Consider the following 18,224-nt stretch of genomic DNA (forward strand, 5'->3'; position numbering starts at 1 on the left):
CAATCTGGGCTTTCAATGATAACATTGGTAATTTAAAGACTAAATTTCAATCTATGCTTTTATATATATTGCAGTAATAATATCACAATGGAACTTTGGAAGCATTTGCTCTTTGGCATAAATTAATTTGCATTTGCTTTTAGACCATGAGCATAGTTCATCTTTTTTTGGGCAGCACTGGGCATTGCTGAAGTTTGTGGTTAGAAAAAAAAATTAAGATAGAGACACTAATTAAGAGAAGAATATCAATTTAAAACAAACAATTATGCAACCCAGCATCCTGATTAGGGTCACAGGCACTGGGCCCATTTCAGGAAAGCACTACTAGAATGTTTAAGTGCCATTACAGCCAATGACAGAAGTCCATTATCAACCTGACCCTACCCTAAATTGTAGTTGTTGATGGATGTTGACATAACAGCTTGCCAATATTAAGAGGGAGAAGTCTTACAACTAGCCAGGTGTTTTGCTAGGACAGTTTTTCGCCATCCTAGTAAATTTATCGGTTTATCACAAGGCCAAACGATCACTGGAGCCAATGCAAGGCAATGTGGCTGGAAGTAATGGAGGCCGTGGCTTCACAAAGCTTAAGTCAAGAGCAGGAACCAAGAAGATTGAGACTTTTCTGATCACAGCTCTGAGGGGCAGACAGACAGACAGAAACACTACAAGGCAAAGTATGCAAAACTGGAGCAGGACCAGATTTCAGCATGCATGGTGGCCTCCCCTGACATAGTCTCATCCACTGTTGTTATTTGGACTGGCTGTGCCTAGACAGGTAACACAGCGTATTACATGTATTCCCAAGGTAGTCCAGAAAACCGCCTATTATCACAAGAACAATATTAGAAAATCCTGTGAAGTTCAGGCTAATTTATTTTTTTCTTTAGATGGAAAAAAATTCATCTGTATTTAAGAAAGTGATGGCCACAATTTAAACCCATGCTGGTCAAAATAGGCATAAATGTAAAGTTAGAGGTTCTCCTTTAACTTGTTAATGCATTTCCTTTAGGAAGAACAAGCTAAGCCAAGATGAAGCAAATAACGCAATTATGCTATTAAACTTTTTGCCCCTCAGGAGTACGTGTGACACTCTTAGTACCTTACACCAATCATCCTTCTGGTAACATTTGCTAATTGAGAGCTGGATACCAGGACTGGTGCTATTATTATTCTGCTACTATTCTACTCCTTCTCTTTAATTGCTTTGTCAGACTTCCGTCACTTGAGACAAGTTCCATTATAAGAGACATTAGGTGTATTTAGGTATTTGCCAGATAATAGAGTAAGGTTCTTAGGCATCAATCTGTACAGATTAGTCTAATCTGTTGCTGCTGGAAACCTCGTTTCCAGCAGTAAAGTAGACAATAGTTTCAAATTACCTGCAATAAGGTTAAGCTATGGGCAATATATGTTTTGAGGTGAGAAGAAAAACAAAATAGAACTCATGCATTCCCAATATTGTCTTTACCTTTACCAGATCAGGTAGGTATCTGAATTGAGATTCCAATTTCTCTAAAAAATATTCCTTATGGATTTGGCTCCATTTAAATTGCTTTAATTGTGAATGTTCTCTTAAGTATTTCTGAATGCAGGATACAACAGAAGTTCAGTTAGTAATGTTACTTCCTGAATCCAACAAAGCATGAATAATTAACATTACAATATTGGATAAAAGTTTGTTCTTTTCACACTGAAATAGGATTTCCAGGAGCAAAGTCAAAAAAAACCTAAAGATTTTAGGGGTTCTATGAAAATTAAGGCAATGAGCCCATGAAGTTAAAGACACAAAATGGCAAATACCTGTAGTCTGGTTCTAAAGCAATGCAGGTTTTCAGTTATTTTTTCAGAAAATATAGAAATGGTTTTTATTTAAATTCTAATATCAGAACCTATCATCCAAAATACCAACTAAGGACTGAAGTCAGATCATCCTTCCCTTTAGCTTTTCCTAATATGAGACTACATAAAATTAAGGTTTTTCTATCACCCCCTTTTTTCCTCAAACTTATCTTTCATTCTACAGGACATCAGATATGGACACAAGCATCAAGAAAGGAAGAGCAATACTTGTTTTTTCATGATATAACAAGTACAATGTTATCTCATAAAATCCTAAACTAACTGCATTTTGCAATACCTTGCAAACATTCAGCAAAGCTATGTTAAATCATCCATTATAACACCTGAAATGTATAGAGATATCCTAAGAAAGAACAAAAATTGAAGGAAAAGCAGAGCATGTTAGAAGAGGTAGAGGAATCAGAAAATGTCTCGATGCAGTAGAGACAGGCCTTTAAAATTTTAATACCTACCTCTTTTAGACACTGCACTACATTGAAAGTAACATGCCAGAAAAAAACCTAAACTGTTATCATTTTATCATTATTAAACCATAAAGTGCAAGTCAAGAACCATCTAACTGTATTTGCACTACTAAAACACAAGAAGAATCTATGGATTTCCACCCACCCCCTTACTGGTATTTACATTTAGCCTATATTAATAATAATATGCTGATTTCTACGTCCTGGGTGTCCTAACTGACTCCATAGAGGCTGAGTGTCAGACTGTGAATGAGCCCAGTGCCAAGGTATGCAGATTGAAGACTTTGTCTCACATTCTTCCTCCAGTGAATATCAAAGTACTTTGTATAAAGCAAAACTGTTTCCACAAGAAATCTGGAAACCAAAATCATAGCTCAGTGGCTAGGCGTTCCTTCAATGTGGGATAGTCTGAGATCTATGCTCTGAATTAGATAAAACCAAATTGAACATCATAAGCACTCGCATCATTTCTTCTCCTTAGTTTCCAGAATTTTTCTTTATGTTCCTTTTTTTTTAAAATCAGATAAAACTATATTTACAATAGTAAAAAAACTGAAACAAATAATTTTGTTTCAAAATAAAACTTAATTTTCAAGTCAGCCAAGTGAAATTGGGAAAACACAATTAACAAAGCTTTATGTCTAAATTCTTTGGGTTTACTGGTTCTTTCAGATTTACAGACTGAAATATCATTTAAAAGTCGGTGCTTCTGCTGAACCACCTAGTACCTTCTTTTACCTCTAGTAAAACACAGGCTGAATTCTCATTGAAGGACACCAGAACTTCCAGCAAGTGCTTAAAGCTCTGCTGGACAAGGAGCAGGGTAAACCCGTACTTACAACGTTTTCCCACATCATGGCCATGAAGGGTTGTTTTTTTGCATAAGGCTCTCCTTATGCATATTGACTTCAGGCTGAATATCAAATATGAGGATAATTAACTTTCATGTACGGTTTGATATAAATTAATTCAACAGCATTAATGGCAATGATCTGGATACCTGGTCCCAAATGATTTGCTCCTGTGAAATGCTGCATTCTGTCATTAAAAGATAATAGGGCAACTTCCATAACTGGAACACTGACAAGAGAGGAGATATCCAAGTTGAAGTATTAAATAGGCAAATATCCTAAATTAATTAAAATATGATACAAAAACTAGATTATAATTTTCACCTTTTCACCAAACAATTACTCAAACTGAACAGTCAGTTGAATAGTAGACCTTCCATTTGAGATACCTTTTTCTAAAAATTACGTTATTTATGAAAACTATCATACTCTGTGTAAATAAGCTATTTAAACTCCAGTGCAACACACAATCTGTTTCAGGTAGCAAAATCTATTTTGCATACTATGTATTTCAGACTTTAAACAGAGTTTTTTTAAAACCATGAAGCTTTGTTCAGCCATTTTCAGTTAAGCTGCAGTAATTCATACTAGCTGAAAATCTTGTGCAACCTAGGGTTTGGGTTTTTTTTAAACTGCAAAAATATCTGAAAATACTTATTAAAATATATAGGAAAAGTTAACTTTTTCGACAAAAAGTAGATTATAATAATACTTGAAGTATTTACAGTTTATTGAATGAAAATTATGATAAACTTTCAATTCTGGGGATAAAAATCATAATTAATATATCATCATTACTTAATACAAGTTATGAAAATTCCAATAATTCTTCATGTTCTATTGTAGTACCGTAACAGCAAACCATCCTTCTTTCTATTCTAGCAGGCTGGAGGTGAAAGTATTTTTCACCATCAGAAACTGAGATTCTCGGTGTGATCTTTTCAGCTTTGCACGACGGTTCTGGAACCAAATCTAAAATTGAAAGAAAAGGCATCTTATCAGAAATACAGCACTGTAAGCAGAGAAAGCTTTGAAACTTAAAAATATTCACACAACTTTACAGTATTTTGTATAATTACAGTAATTTGGAAGTTTAACACAAATTTAAAACCTGCAGATGATGGCATGTAGCTAACTGCAATAATTTTAACACCACAGACAAAGAAAATAATATCCCCAGCTTAACTGGAAAGTGAGGACCAGCTTCACTGTAATTATTATAAAAACTAGTATTAACTTCAGTGACACTGATTCAGACCCTGGAAGATCCTCAGCATCTGGAATTCACGCAAGTCTTATTAGATAAGAAGTTATTTCTTCAGCTCTTAAATGCAGCATCAAGCTTCCCATCAACCCCAATATAATACTTGCATCAAAAGCTTAATAAACATCAAGGTGAGGCCCAAATTCTAATGTTTATCGTATGCTTCTTATCTCATTGGACTACCTGGAAATCAATAATTAAAATCCCTGAGTAGATTTTGCTTTTGGCCAGATGAAAACATAGGCTCAAACATTGGTTTAACACATGCATTCTCTACTGATAGTCTCACAAAATACTTACATGCTTATACAAATTATTTCAGTATTTATACGTTTCAAATTTGTTTTTCAAATACGGTGACAAGCATAACATAAACATGATTTTAAAACGTGGAAACAAATGATCAAGTTCTGCACATGATACCTAGAGATTAATAGAGCAGATATCATGGAAATATTATAGTGATGAATCAACACTATGGAAGAAGGTTTAAGATTTCAGAAGGAATTCAATGGTTGACATTTCACAAATCATTGAAGGCGTACCACATGTATAAATGTACATTGTCTTAAATTGAGATTATTAAAATTATTGCTACTGCTGTCAAACTTATTTATATAACCACAGAGTACATACAGATTGAATTACAGAAAAGTTCAAATAAATTTTTAATTACCTGGATCCTGTCTTCATCTAAATCTAATTTGCGAGCTAGCTCTTCTCTAATATCAATGCCAGGGTAGGAGTTCATTTTAAAAACATTTTCCAAGACTTCAATCTAAGGATATTAAAACACACTTGTTGAATAGTTATCGCTAACTTCATAACAGTAATAAAGAAAATACAAAAAACACTTTCATTTGTTCAACAGGAGACTTCCAAGCAGCGTTAGCACAATTCTGATTCCATGCATAAACACAGGTGTGCAAAATTAGCAACACTGCTGTTAATTTACACTAGTTCCTGATTACATTTCTCTCTGCAGAGCTACATCATATTGAATTAGTTAGCTGTTACAGGCTTCTGCTAACATTTTACTAAACTTTGTTGTTCATTTATTAAATACTGAAAAAATCCCTACCTGGTTTCTAGTGAATGCAGTTCTTGGTCTTCTACCCCTGTACCAGCTCAATTCTCGTTTGAAAGAAAGCCTTTCAGTGACTGAAAAATATCTTTCACATTTCAAAACTTTTTCCTCTTGCACTGGATTACCGTTAGCATGAAATAATGGATTTTCATAGGAAACAACAGGGATTTGCAGATGGGGATTACTGTCATCACCTAAAACTAGAAAAAGCAAGCAAACAAGAGCTTTAATTTACTGGTTTTCAGTAGAAACATGAAAATATATACACTTTTAAAGGATTAAAAGCTTGAGAGGTTACAAAACAGACTGCTGACTTACCCAAGTTGGTGCATGCATCCATCCATGGTCTGTGAGGTTTCACAGCTGGAATGCCATCTTTTTTCTGCTCCAGTCCCAAAATACTTTCAATGGAAAACGAGCACTGTGTGGTTTTATTTTCTACAAAACCAGACACTTTCCGAAGATTCTGAGACGCTGATGGATTAGCAGCACATAGCGATGTACTTGCCATGCTGTCACCTTCAGCCAGCATAGCATGTATACTGTACTTGCATTTCTCCACAAGTCCTCCTTATAGCTATGTTGACAAAGGGGTTGGATTTGCCACGTCATTAATTAAAATCTTTTATTAGAAAGTTTTAGCATGTCAATGAAAACTCTCCCACCAAGAGGCACGAGGAGTTAATTGTTTATTTGTTTGCAAGTAATTAGCAACTAATGGTGACACTAGGGGGGCCACCAAGAGGGACAAAAAGTGTTATCTCTCCTAACCAGAACATCGACTTTACTTTCTCAAAAGAAGCTGTGCACAAATATAGTACTTCTCTTTTATTTGAAATCATTAATGTATAAAATCAGTTTTTAAAAAAACTTTATACTCTAATGGACTCCACTTACCTAAACATAGCAGCATGATAGGAAACCAGTCAAGTAATAAGTAATCTCATTTAAGTGAATTTCCTTCCAGGGAAATTTAAAAAAATAATCTCTTAATGCTATTAGGGTAATCCCGATGAAAATGCCTCTGTTTTTTCATATGCATATGTAATGGTGAACGTGGTCAATAAAACAACAATAGCTTTTGGCATAAGGCGCTGTGCAGCGGGTTGGCAATGTTGTCAAAGCTCAGTGTAATTGCCTTCCAAGTGCCTGGATTAGTTAACAGGAACAGTTGCACCAACTATTTTAAATAATTCATGCATTCATTTTTCTTATTAAAATAACTTTGTCGCAGCTTTTTTGAAATATACCATATGTGAAATTTCCTGATCATTCTTTACCACATAAAACCAAAACTAATAGAAGCGGTACACTCACATTTACTGTTTTTAAAATATCCTTTTACTGCTAGATATTCTTCCCTTCTTATAGCTTTATAACCAATACAAATTTATTTAAATCCTACAAAGCGAACACTTAAAATGACCAAGAATCATGAGGAATGGGGAGAAAGGAGGTAAAGGTTTCATAATGAGGTTCAAAGTTTGAAAACAGAATACTGATTTCATTCATTATAAAGAAAGTACAACTCTAACATTTTTATATTCAAGCTCATCTGTCAGCCTCACAGCAGTTTACGTGTCACATGTTCAAAACCAGCTTTTGATTCAGGATAACCTCTCTACAGAGACTCCTCTTTTCCTTATTTTGGACAAATCTTTATTTTATAACATGTGAAAATGAAAACAATATTTTAATTTCGGGATGCAAAAGTTACCCCTCTTAAATAAAACTTTTAATTTGGAGCACATGAGCACGTGCTTTTAGAGGAAAAATCTGGCCCTCCATTTTTTCTTGCTTTACAATTTTCTCAAAGTAGTTTATTCTGTGTAATCTGCCACATTCACAGGGCTAACAACTAATGTTAAGGAAATAAACAGTACCCTCACTTTGATTTTCTGTATGTTTGTAAACAACCCAAGACTAATCTTTAGGAACAGAAAGAAGCGGGAAAATTGGGAAGGAAACGGCACAGTCTAGAACTGACAATACTGTGCTGAGGGAGCTTCTACAGAGAAAAATGCAATCCAGCTGTGGCTTTATAGCAGAAAGACGTTCAGTTGAAGAATGCTGACACTTACTGGACCGACTTTGTGCTGTGCAGTGAGATTGCTGTCCAACCAAACTATCAAAAGGAGTGACAATTCAAGAAGTGATCTTACCAAGGACACCTTATCAGCACGTATCAATGGATCTTGAAGTGGCATCAATATAATTGCAATGACCACCTGCAAGCTAAGCTCCAACCATCACTTAACAGCCTCAGCAACCACCAAGCACAGACATACAAAACAGCCATGAGGACCTATGAATGACACCACTGCTTGCTGGAATATTTGGTGAACCAGAGGTCAGTGGGAAGCAGTGTTAAGCAAGGGCCTTACAGCCCTTTATGTTTCAGTACAGCTCTTCCCAACAAGGCAACCTCTGACCTTAACAAAGCAACAGGACTCATGTTCTTGACTGCAGGCAGTTATTCTGAGTATTCAGACTGCATGCCAGGTCCAGAGGTTACTAAAGAGATAACGCAAAGCCTCTTGCGTAGCAGTGACTGGTAGATGAGTTTTCTGCCTCTACAGTCTCTACATGGAACACCAGTTTTAAAAATAAATATAAAACCCTAACATTAAGTCAAAAAGAAAACAAAATTTCCTTCTGTACTGAACTTGTAGCTGCTTACTGACTTCTCTGTCCCAAAGAGGTGAAAAGCATGATCACTAATAGAAAGACAGCTTCTTGAGTCCAGAAACTAATGGATAATAACTTTAATAATACAAAAAAAAACCCCTCTTAACCATTATAATATAAACAGCTAGTTTCCAAAATACATTTCACTAATATTTTTTTAAACAACTTAAAAAAACCCAACACAAGCACTGACACAAAACACATTTCAGAAAATACTTATTTCTCTTGGATGAATATGAAAGAAATTAACCTGAGCCACACAGCCACAAAGATTACCGCATACTTCAAGTCCCAAAGTGGTAAATAACTTGATAGGTGTTTTCTTCAGGAAGCTATCAAGAACTATCAATAAAGACAGACATATGTGGTGGTAAGAGAGACATTTATGAGAGGCATGTATCTTCCCAAAGCTAACCATTAAGTTAACCAAGTAATTATAACTTTTGGTCTCTCTGACATTGTGGAAGATGGAAACAAACTTCTTCAGGGTAGTCTGCTTTTAACTCCCAGTTGGAAACACTCATTTTTCCAGAGTTTTTTAATGACTTTTCAGGGAAAAGAGATCTTGGTAGCTCTCAAGAAGAATTTTCATAAAACAGGACAAAACTACTTAACTCATTTGCTAGGCACAGACCAGAAGCTCACCAAATACTGCCATCTGGTGTTGATGTTAAGTTCTTTCAGCAATGTTATCCGAGTAAGAAACTCTGTTGTTATTAAAATAATCATACTACATTCATTTGTTCAATGTTGAATTGCAGTCACTGAAACATATCAACACTCTTGTTTTTAAACAGAGTTCATGGCTGCAACTGTACGTAGAACAGGCAGTACCAATTTAGAAGGTCACAAGCAGATGCTCATACTATGCTAATTTCTGAGAAATTCAGTGAAATTGAAACACCATCTAAGTATCTAAGAGACCTTTATAATGCTAAAGCAAGTCCACATAACTGTTTATAAAAATTTCATAAGAAAAGAGAAATCATTCTAAATATAAGAAGTCTGCATTATACCAAGATTCCATTATATCCCAGAAGCGTTCAAGGTCAGGTTGGATGGGGCTTTGAGCAACCTCATCCAGTGAAAAATTCCCCAAAGCGGGGTTGGAACTAGATGATCTTTAAATGGCCCTTCCAACCCAAACCATTCCATGATTCTAAAACAACACATACATAGACATAGTTCTACTGGAAAGCCTGGGGGAAGGTCTAGCATTCAAATGTTACTAGATTTCTTTGAAGAAAAGCTTGCTTGGTTGTATTTGTTATCAAGTTATCAGCCAACAAACCTTTCTGTAATAAATGAGGATGAAAATATATTTTTCAGCAGAAAACTTAAAGTTTTAGATCCATGAATACTTGGTAGTAAAGAACCAGATTAAATTTCTAGGAATTCCACTGAAAGTTTAAATAGACCTTCAGCCTTCACTCAAAAAACTGTATTTCATTGTTTTGACCCATTAGAAATGACCAATACTTCCCTTGCAACCCATATGAAATTACCTAGAGAGTTTTAGCGAAACACTGTTGTAGGGGCAATTAGAGCAACACAACAAACATTAAGTTGAAAATCCTAAGTAATCAATAACAGGAGAAATCACTGTGCCTTGAATATGCAAATCCAATCCTCTTACAGCATCACATACTTGATGAGGCAGCAAACTAATCTCCCTTTCAGATTTTGCACCACTGTTTTTTGCCCAGGGACAGTAGAGTTCATCCGTTTAGTAGATGAAGCTCTTGTTCTTTAGAGATGGGAAGCCTCTAAGGACTCGGTTTACACCAGCCGAAGAGACCACACCGAGAGTTCTCGGTGGCTTTGGTCTGAAACTCCAATGCTTACTGTTGCTACCTTTTGCTGTTCTCACCCATTGCTACTCCACTGCCAGGTCACCTTTCACAATATCCTATGCAGTATTTTCAGCTTTTTAAAAAGGTATGAATGGTATATATAATCTTTCTTGATTACTTATCGCACTGAAAAAAATTGCCTTTCATCTCACCTTTCCCACAGTTTCTTTACTCCGCTACACCAGTATTTCGCAACTTCAGATACTCTGCTGCATATAGCTCCCTTTCAAATATGTTTTGAACCTGAATAATAAGATTATATTCAAAGCCAACTTCAAAATTCAGAAGGTTTTTTTAGGCAAGAATACCTCAAAACTGTTAACGTAAACTTTCATGACTAAAAGCAGTTAGCTATTTCTTGGCTGAAGTAAAAGCTATTTTGACCCAGGGAGATCAAGGGAACGCAGATAAATTCAAGGTAAACCCAAGGGTGGCATTAGCAAAAGTCTGAGAAACGGTGCATTAAACAGTGGGTAACATGCAAATAAAGCCTCCCTTCTCCAGATAGCTACTTCCACCCTCCAGCAAAGGCAAAATGTTCTCTCCATTAGAGGACACATCTGGAAGGCTCTAAAGAGGCATTGGCTGTTCTTCTCCCTGTTTACATAGTGCCAAGTGTTAAACCCCACATTTCTAAGGCCTCTTAGTAAGTATTTTGCAGAAAGAACAAACAAACAAAAAAAACCCACAACACAAAAAACCAAACCCCCCAAATCAAAAAAGGAAACAAAAAAATAAAATCACACACTAACAAAAAGCCTGCAGTGCTGAAAAAAGTCTAACACTAAAACCACACTTATTAGAGGGTTCAGACAGATTCTTCAGTTCATTGCTATAAAATCGCATCTGTTGCTGTCAAATTTCTATCTCAAATAAAACTTTTGGATGCCTTGTAACATTTGTAAAAAACCTACACAAAGGGTAAGAATAAGACTAGTAATATCTTACAGAATGTGTCAACGTAGGGGATCCATTAAAAAAAGCTACTAATTCAAAGAAGCTCTAGTATACTCAAACTTATTAGAAAAGCCCCCCTCTTGCTACTAAACTGAAACATTAAACTGAATTGTTAAGATCAACAGAAGCAAGACACATTTTTACAGTATGTGTCAGCTGAGATACTAAAGCACGTTTCTATGTATTAAAGGTGTTTGTTAGTGTTTTTTCTTCTATGAAACATTGAATTATCAAAGAGCTGTTCTCTGTTCATAGCAGCTAAAGAAATGGTTTTTTTCTTCTGACACAGCTGGGAATATACAAAGTAACTAAAACCAGTTCCGATTAAAGTTACCACCTTCCTGAATTCTGCTAAGGAAATGCACCTTACAGTACAAAACAGAGAGCTTTTCTAACAGAAGCCCGCTGTAAAGCTTAGTCACAAGTTAACTGATCTCAAAACAAGAAAGCTATGCACTTCTATATAGGTCATGAACCAATGCTAGTGTTCTGTCACATAATAATTACAGATACAAGCCTAGTCTTTAAAATACCTTGTAAGATAACTCTGTACTATTACCCTCATATGACAAGGAAAGAGAGAAGTGGTGGGACTTGCTTCAGTCAGGTGAGTCACCAGCTGAGCTGGTAAGTTAACTGACTGAACCAAGTTGTAATCTTGAAATTTCCTCACCACTCCCTAAAAAAAAAACCCCAAACAAACCCAAACAAAAAAAAATCCCACCTCAAAAAGTCTTCAACTGTAATTTAACACCAACCTTTTCCTTTATCTGCTTTTAAAGGTAAAACATGATCTGACACACCATAAAGAAAGGTTTCCATAGAAGACTGCACAATAATCATTTGCTCTGCTGGATGACTTGTGTACTTTCTAATGTAGTTTTATACTAAGTTCACCTGGCCCCAGAAAGGCAAAACCAGCAAAGGAACAACCTTTTTTTTTATCCCTAATAATAAATGTATCTAAAAAGTTACCAATCATCTATTGAAATGCAGAAAAGAAATATCATCAAGTAATTTCAGAGTTGAACCAGTTTCCAGCTTCAAATATGATGTACAATTTGGTTTTGCTTTTGTTAGTTTTAAGAGTGAGAATTTTATGCAGCCTCTTGTTTGCCACACAGTATATTATAATGCTTTTAAATGAATGGAAATTTAGACGGATATTCTTGAAAAGCAATTTGTACATACTCAACACCTCCTAAGAGGCCTACTTTTAAAATATGAATTGCTTAACCTGCAGGAATAATTTAAAGTTCAAGAACTCCGGTCAAAACACAAATCGCAGAGGGGAATTCAAGAACGCGCTTTTTTTAAACCATGCACAACGACCTGATTCAATTCCAACGAGCCCTCACAACAGTTTTAAGCATTTAAAATTGGCCATCAACCTATCGCACCAAGCTTGGCCAGTCTAAGAAATCAGGGAGTCCATTAGGACTGATTATTGCCTCACTTCTGAAGGGGGAAAATTGTGGTCAGCAATGGTTTTTTGTTTTTTTAAGAGACAAGCAAGAAAACCAGGTGCTCAGCTGAAGCTATGACTTGGAAACAAAAAATGGTAAGTAGTTAGGGATAGAAGCACTTTCTCGATGAGAGCCCTGGAGGATGGTGAAGGCATGGGAGGGGTAAATGGAGACTTCTCAGAAGGGATGCTCCAGGGAACATCGGGAGCGCAAAAGGCGCTTCCATCGCGACAGGGACACAACCGCGCCGGTCCCGCTGCGGTCCTGCCCCCCAGGTAATCGTCCGTCTGCTCTGGGAAGACGGCGGCATCCAGAGCAAAGACAAACCGGGCTGGGAGGCCACACTGATTCGTAACACAGAGCACGGAACTGAAAACGCAGAAAGGAGAAAAAAAAAGTTTGCTTGTTTTTTTTCCCCAGCAACTTTGCTTGACGACTGCCATCTGCCCGCGGCGCTGCCGGACAGACACCTCAGGACGGACACGTCCCTCTCTGCCTCCGCCCCGCACTCACCTCCCCGAACCGGGGGCGGCCCGAGGCAGCGGGTGCCGGGGGGAAGTCTCCCGAGAGGCGGGCGCCGGTCTGAGCGCCCAGAGGCCTCTCGCCTCCATTCCTGACGGGGGGCGGCCGCGGCCCACCCCGGGGCACGCGCTCCCTCTCCGCCCTGAGGGGCGGCGCGCGCCTCCCGCCGGGAGAGGCGGGGGGAGGAGAGCAGCGCCGCGCGCCCACGCCAAGGCGCCACGCGCCTCGCGGCGCCAACGGCCCCACGCGCGCGTGCGGGCGAACAGATGGACCCGCTCGCCAATAAGAAGCTGGGCAGGCAGGGTGGAAGAGCCAATAGAAAGGCCAAGCGGGCGGCGGGGGCGGGACATCCGGCGCGAAGCGGGGCGGGTGTGTTGTGACTGGGGAGAAGGGGGGCTCCAGTCAGCTGGGCGCGCTGCGGGGAGCGGGAGCTGCAGCGGCGCAGAGTCAGCCCCGGCCGCCGCCATGCCCGGCATCGACAAGCTGCCCATCGAGGAGACGCTGGAAGACAGTCCCCAGGTAAGCGAGGCGAGACGTAGCCCGGTGGGCGGAGGCCGGATCGGGCCCAAGCCGTGGGCGCCGGGCCTAGCGCTGCTCCCCTTTCCCTCCCGCCGCCGTGTTCTCTCGGGGAGGCGTTGGAGAGCCGCGGCGGCGGCTGGGGTAGGGATGCTGCCTGCACGGCCAGGTGCCCTCCTGCCCTCCTCGCCTCCGCGGCGCGGGAGGGCCCGGGGCCGGGAGTGGCGGTTCTGGGGCTGTCAGCTCGGGCAGTGTCCCCCGCCAGGTGTCTGGCCCCCGGCCTCCGCGGCCCCGTCTGCATCGCCGCCTCCTCGGGCGTCCTGCGGGCTGATGAGCCGCCTGTACAGCAGCGAGCTCGGGAGCGACTTTGCAGAGGGTCTGTGCATCAGCGTCGGGCGTCAGGGCAGTAGCTTGCCATGAGTCCCTAACTTCCCCGCCCCCGCGTTTACATTCATGATTTATTTTGGCGACCTCGTGTTGACAAACCCCGTCTTCAATTCTCAAGACGATTTTTCTTATCTTTGTCTTTTACTAAAAGCGTTTTAAGGTTTAAGCAGTAACTGGGTAAGGTTATCGTGGCTGCTGTTAATGCTGTGAGTAGATGGGAGACGCGTGGTGCTGAGAGGCCCTTAATCGCTCCGATATCTTCACTTCCATTTCTGCTGCTTGACCTTTGTCAGTGATGCCAATTACATTGGCATTTCTTTCATACTACTTACTATTAAGCAGGAAGTGCTGTATTCAATTGCAGTGGTTTCTCTTGCTGGCAGCAACAACAGCAAGTACTTTGTACTGCTCTTCCTAGATGAGAAAAAACACTTTACAATATATTTTCTTTTATTATAGCCTTTCGAATTAAGATCCTTGTTTTGCTGCAATGTTTATGTAGATGAGCAAGCCTATATTGTAATGGCACATGCATTGGTAGTTTTGATTCCTCAACCATAAGAAGAGAAACTTTTGCTTCTTAATAGGGAATTTTAACCCCTAAAATGACAACCATTTGAACGAATCTACGTCAAGTGGAGGAGCGACATAGAAAAGGCAACAGAAGGCCGTGTAGAAAGTGTATCATTGCTTTCCAAAGGACAATGCCCCACGTAGCTCAAATACTAGGTATTAGATGAGATCTAGCCTGTAGTATGGTCTCAGGCCCAGAGACTGATGTACTGTCGTGAAGAGGAAGAATTTTTGAAAGTGTCATAATAATAGCAATTTAACAAAATTATCTTTTGAAGGTCTGTTCTTAGTATATGTAAGTCTAAACTATTCATATTTATAGGAAATATAAAATGTAAGATAAAACTAGGATCCCTAAAAAGTGGGATGTAGGGGGGTTCTTTTCAAGCACATGCAAAAGAGTTACATATTGGAACATAATGATAAATTCTAGAATCTTTCATTTGAGATTATGTGTGACACAGACTAGCAAAGCCTAACTCAGTCCAATGAGTTTGATGTGCTTAAACTATTAGATTTCCTGGTATCTTCTATTTTAGGTACAGAATTTTACATCTTTCAGTCAACCTCATATTCCAGGTGAATTCTGGATAACCACCTCTTAGAAGAACGTAACTAGGACTCTGTAGTCTTCTATTATATTAGTTCATTTCTGTTATTTTGAAATCAGTGCAATGAAAATGGCAACAAATGTTGCTTAGAGAAAGAATAAACCTTGCTTTCGTTAGGAGCTGCCATGACTTTCTGACTGATGTGTTCATGCTGTAATACTGAAAAAGATCATCAGCCTAGCTCCCCGTTTAGTGCTGAACTATGGACTGGAGTTCTGCACCTTCAGACACGTTTCAGACACTAACTTCAGGTACATAAACATCATATCAAACTTATTCTGCATCCGAGGGAAGGAAAGGCTTTTCTAAAATGGCAAAACCCATTCATTTCCTCCTGTTACAGGATAAAAATCTAACCACTGTGTTTTCAGATGTAAACCAAATGCCAAGCTGACACTGTCTTTTACTATGCAAAGTAGTGGAATTTAATTAACTTAGGACATATATTACATACGTACTCAGTGTTTATGTATATATATTTAGCGAGAGTTTCTGCTCAGGCTTATTTGTGTTCCCAAAGCATTGCACAATAAAAAGCCAAGAGACTTGATAGTACAGGCTCTATCTCATGTCTCTTACACTACCGTACCTATGATGACATGGAATGTCATTGTTAAGACAATTCACTGGCTTCTAACTGTGTGGTTTCTTTGTGCAGCTTATCCCTGGTAGTTTCTAGTGTACCTCCTCATATAAATGGGATGAATGCATCTTAAAGAACATGCAAAGTGATGCAAAGTTTTACTAGAAACATGAGTAAATAATTCCTCTAATTTTTTTGCTAAGCAAATTCTACAGTGTTTGGTTTTAAAGAGTAAGCATAGTCCAGAAACCTTACATGATATTCCTATAAAATTACAAGTTCAGGTTTATTTATGTTCAGGTTCAAAGGTCATGTGTATAGAATTCAGTGGTTATGGTACTATGTAATTTTTTCTTTTGCATTCTTTCATGTATGTCTCCTTTAATGAGAGAGTCACAGCTATTAGGATGACACAACATGTTGCCACACCTGGCAAATGTTTTAGTTCTCCTCCACCTCCTTCCTCCTCCACCCCCTTTTCCACTTGTTTTATAAACTAGAACCACCATTTAAGAGATTTATTGTGTTGATGATGCTGTTGTTTATATACATATTTTATTCAAGTATCTTGTAGGCATTATACGATATGATCGTATTTGTGAGACAACCAGCCATCTAATTCAAGTTAAATAAAGGAAATGCATGTCAAAAGAATGGTCAAATGACATACTTTATGCAGGTTTAATATGTACTCCTTGATTATCATTAAAAGCAGAAAATAAGAAAAGTAGCTGAGAAAGACCTCCATGCTTCAGGGGGAGATGGACTAAAGTCTATGTCATTTCAAGACAAGTCTTCAACATAGAAAGAACTAATAGTAAAACCCCCACAATTCTTATGCTGTGCAATCCAGTGCTTTTCACTAGTCTCATCAGAGAGGTTTTCCTGATGTCCAGACTTCTTCTATCAGTCTTTCATTCTTTTCCCTGGTCCCATAAGGTCCCCTCCTCTTTAAGGAAACTACAGTTATTTAGCCTAGGGAAGACTAAGAAAGAGAATTTCCAATTTCAAGTGTTTAATAATCATACTGGGGGGGGCGACACCAGTTATGTACTTATGATTCTTTCCATTTTCTGTCTGGACCATTAATTTTAGTGTAAATCTAAAAACAAAGCACAGCACTGTTGCTAAAACATTGCTAGGGTTAAAGGGTTTATTTTGTGGGTCTTGCAAGTGATACTCCTGTTTCTTCATCCAAACATCCCAAACAATATTTTAGACTCAGAAAGCAAATGTGGCCTATGCAGAGTTATAGGTATGTTCTCTGCTTTTCCCCCTTTTGGGTTTTTGTCTTGGTGGAAGCAAGCTATTCAATAGCCCTGTGGTGCGGAGCAACATTGCTTCCAAGTGCAAAAAGGATGGAAGAACACTGAGTCAGCATCTCATTTAAGCTTAAGGGCAAATTATGCCTGAGCAACCTGACTGCCTTCTCATCCAGAGTCAGTCATTTCGTCACAGGGAAGAGCAGTGGATTTCATTTACCTTGACTCAAGCAAGGATTCTGCCATGGTCTCCGGTAACATCCTTCTGGCTTAAATGGAGAGGTACGTACTGCAGCCTGGCTGGAAAAACTGGCTGGATAGTTGGAGTTAGAGTCGTCATCAGTGTTTTGAAGTCTAATAGGTGGACAGCAATAAAGAGGTTGTTTTTGAGGTGGATACTGTTAAGCACCTTCATCAGTGCTGTGGACAGTGCTGTAGGATGCATAGTCAGCACGCTTGGGGGTGACAGCAGCTGAGGAACAGATGACTGACAAGCTGACAAGGACAAAAGGACAGATCTTTTCACTCCCTTTCACCGTGGAGTGGTGAGAGGGAGAAACATGTATCTTAAGAACAACAGGATGACGGTTGTACTGTTTTGGTTTTGCTTGGCTTTTAGTTCCTCAGTCTTTTGATGACAGAAATGACTGTTATTGCAGAGGTGAATTATAGCTGCAAGCCCAGCCAGCAACACCTGTCTTCGTGCAGGATGGGTAGTGTCAGAAAGTCACAGTCTTTGGTTTGATCTCACTGCAGGAGAGATGTATATACCTGGCACGCTATTGAATACCAGTCATCTTCACCCTTTTCCTTAGGGATTTACCATAGTGGGTACAGTAGTTGCCCCAGTTCCAACTTTTTCATAAGGTTATTTATCTCCTTTGGTCCTTTCGTTTCTGAAAATGTACTTGTATTAACCTGGAGAGAAGCTGACGGTAGGAGCGAGGCGGAGCTGTGGTATCTCTGATTCTCTGGCACACAACATGTATCATTCCTGTAAACAGTGTTGGAGGGTTTATAAACTTTTCAGTAATGAAACCTGAAGCGATGCTATTTGAGTTTGAAATACTGTTAAATTTAAATACTAACTCGACCTATTAGTGTTTTGGCTGTTTCATTTTTACAGACCCGGTCTTTGCTGGGAGTATTTGAAGAAGATGCTGCTGCAATTTCCAATTACATCAACCAGTTATTTCAAGCCATGCACAGAATATATGATGCACAGGTAGCGTTAATGAAATTCCTGAATGTATTATAAAGCTTTTGAACCACATTTC

The 18,224-nt window shown here is 38.9% G+C and overlaps 3 protein-coding genes across 5 annotated transcripts in view; 1 reads left to right on the forward strand and 2 right to left on the reverse strand.

Annotated features, from left to right (window-relative positions):
* Positions 1–13,153, reverse strand: part of IL17RD (interleukin 17 receptor D) — a 69,938-nt gene extending 56,785 nt beyond the window's left edge. The window contains exon 1 of the mRNA XM_074602857.1: positions 13,007–13,153. The gene's annotated coding sequence lies outside the window, so the exon portion shown is untranslated. The remainder of the gene's footprint in view (positions 1–13,006) is intronic.
* HESX1 (HESX homeobox 1) lies at positions 3,866–13,275 on the reverse strand. 2 transcript variants are annotated; one of them, XM_074602858.1, is made up of 5 exons: positions 13,007–13,275; positions 5,848–6,106; positions 5,524–5,729; positions 5,119–5,220; positions 3,866–4,150 (listed from the first exon to the last, which is right to left on the reverse strand). In XM_074602858.1, exons 2-5 carry the CDS (start codon positions 6,059–6,061, stop codon positions 4,052–4,054), a joined length of 621 nt encoding a protein of 206 aa, XP_074458959.1. In that variant the 5' UTR covers positions 6,062–6,106; positions 13,007–13,275; the 3' UTR covers positions 3,866–4,051. The 2 variants fall into 2 exon arrangements, with proteins under 2 accessions (XP_074458959.1, XP_074458960.1); XM_074602859.1 differs by lacking the exon at positions 13,007–13,275 and having other exon boundaries at positions 3,886–4,150; positions 5,848–6,188.
* Positions 13,276–13,355: 80 nt separating this feature from the next.
* APPL1 (adaptor protein, phosphotyrosine interacting with PH domain and leucine zipper 1) overlaps positions 13,356–18,224 on the forward strand; it is a 28,133-nt gene continuing 23,264 nt past the window's right edge. For both annotated transcript variants that reach the window (XR_012589358.1, XM_074603003.1), the window contains exons 1-2: positions 13,356–13,534; positions 18,074–18,172. Coding sequence is in view for 1 of the 2 variants with exons in the window: in XM_074603003.1 (XP_074459104.1) it covers positions 13,481–13,534; positions 18,074–18,172 (153 nt within the window). In the remaining variant the exon portion in view is untranslated. The remainder of the gene's footprint in view (positions 13,535–18,073; positions 18,173–18,224) is intronic.

The sequence above is a fragment of the Larus michahellis genome, chromosome 10 (genome assembly GCF_964199755.1).
Source record: "Larus michahellis chromosome 10, bLarMic1.1, whole genome shotgun sequence".
Classification (NCBI taxonomy): Eukaryota; Metazoa; Chordata; class Aves; order Charadriiformes; family Laridae; genus Larus; species Larus michahellis.

Coding starts and splice junctions, on each gene's coding strand:
- HESX1 (XM_074602858.1), bottom strand. CDS start 6,061: ATGCTGGCTGAAGGTGACAGCATGGCAAGTACATCGCTATGTGCTGCT. Junction 5,730..5,847: donor GGATGCATGCACCAACTTGG/GTAAGTCAGCAG, acceptor TGCTTTTTCTAG/TTTTAGGTGATGACAGTAAT. Junction 5,221..5,523: donor CTGCATTCACTAGAAACCAG/GTAGGGATTTTT, acceptor TAATATCCTTAG/ATTGAAGTCTTGGAAAATGT.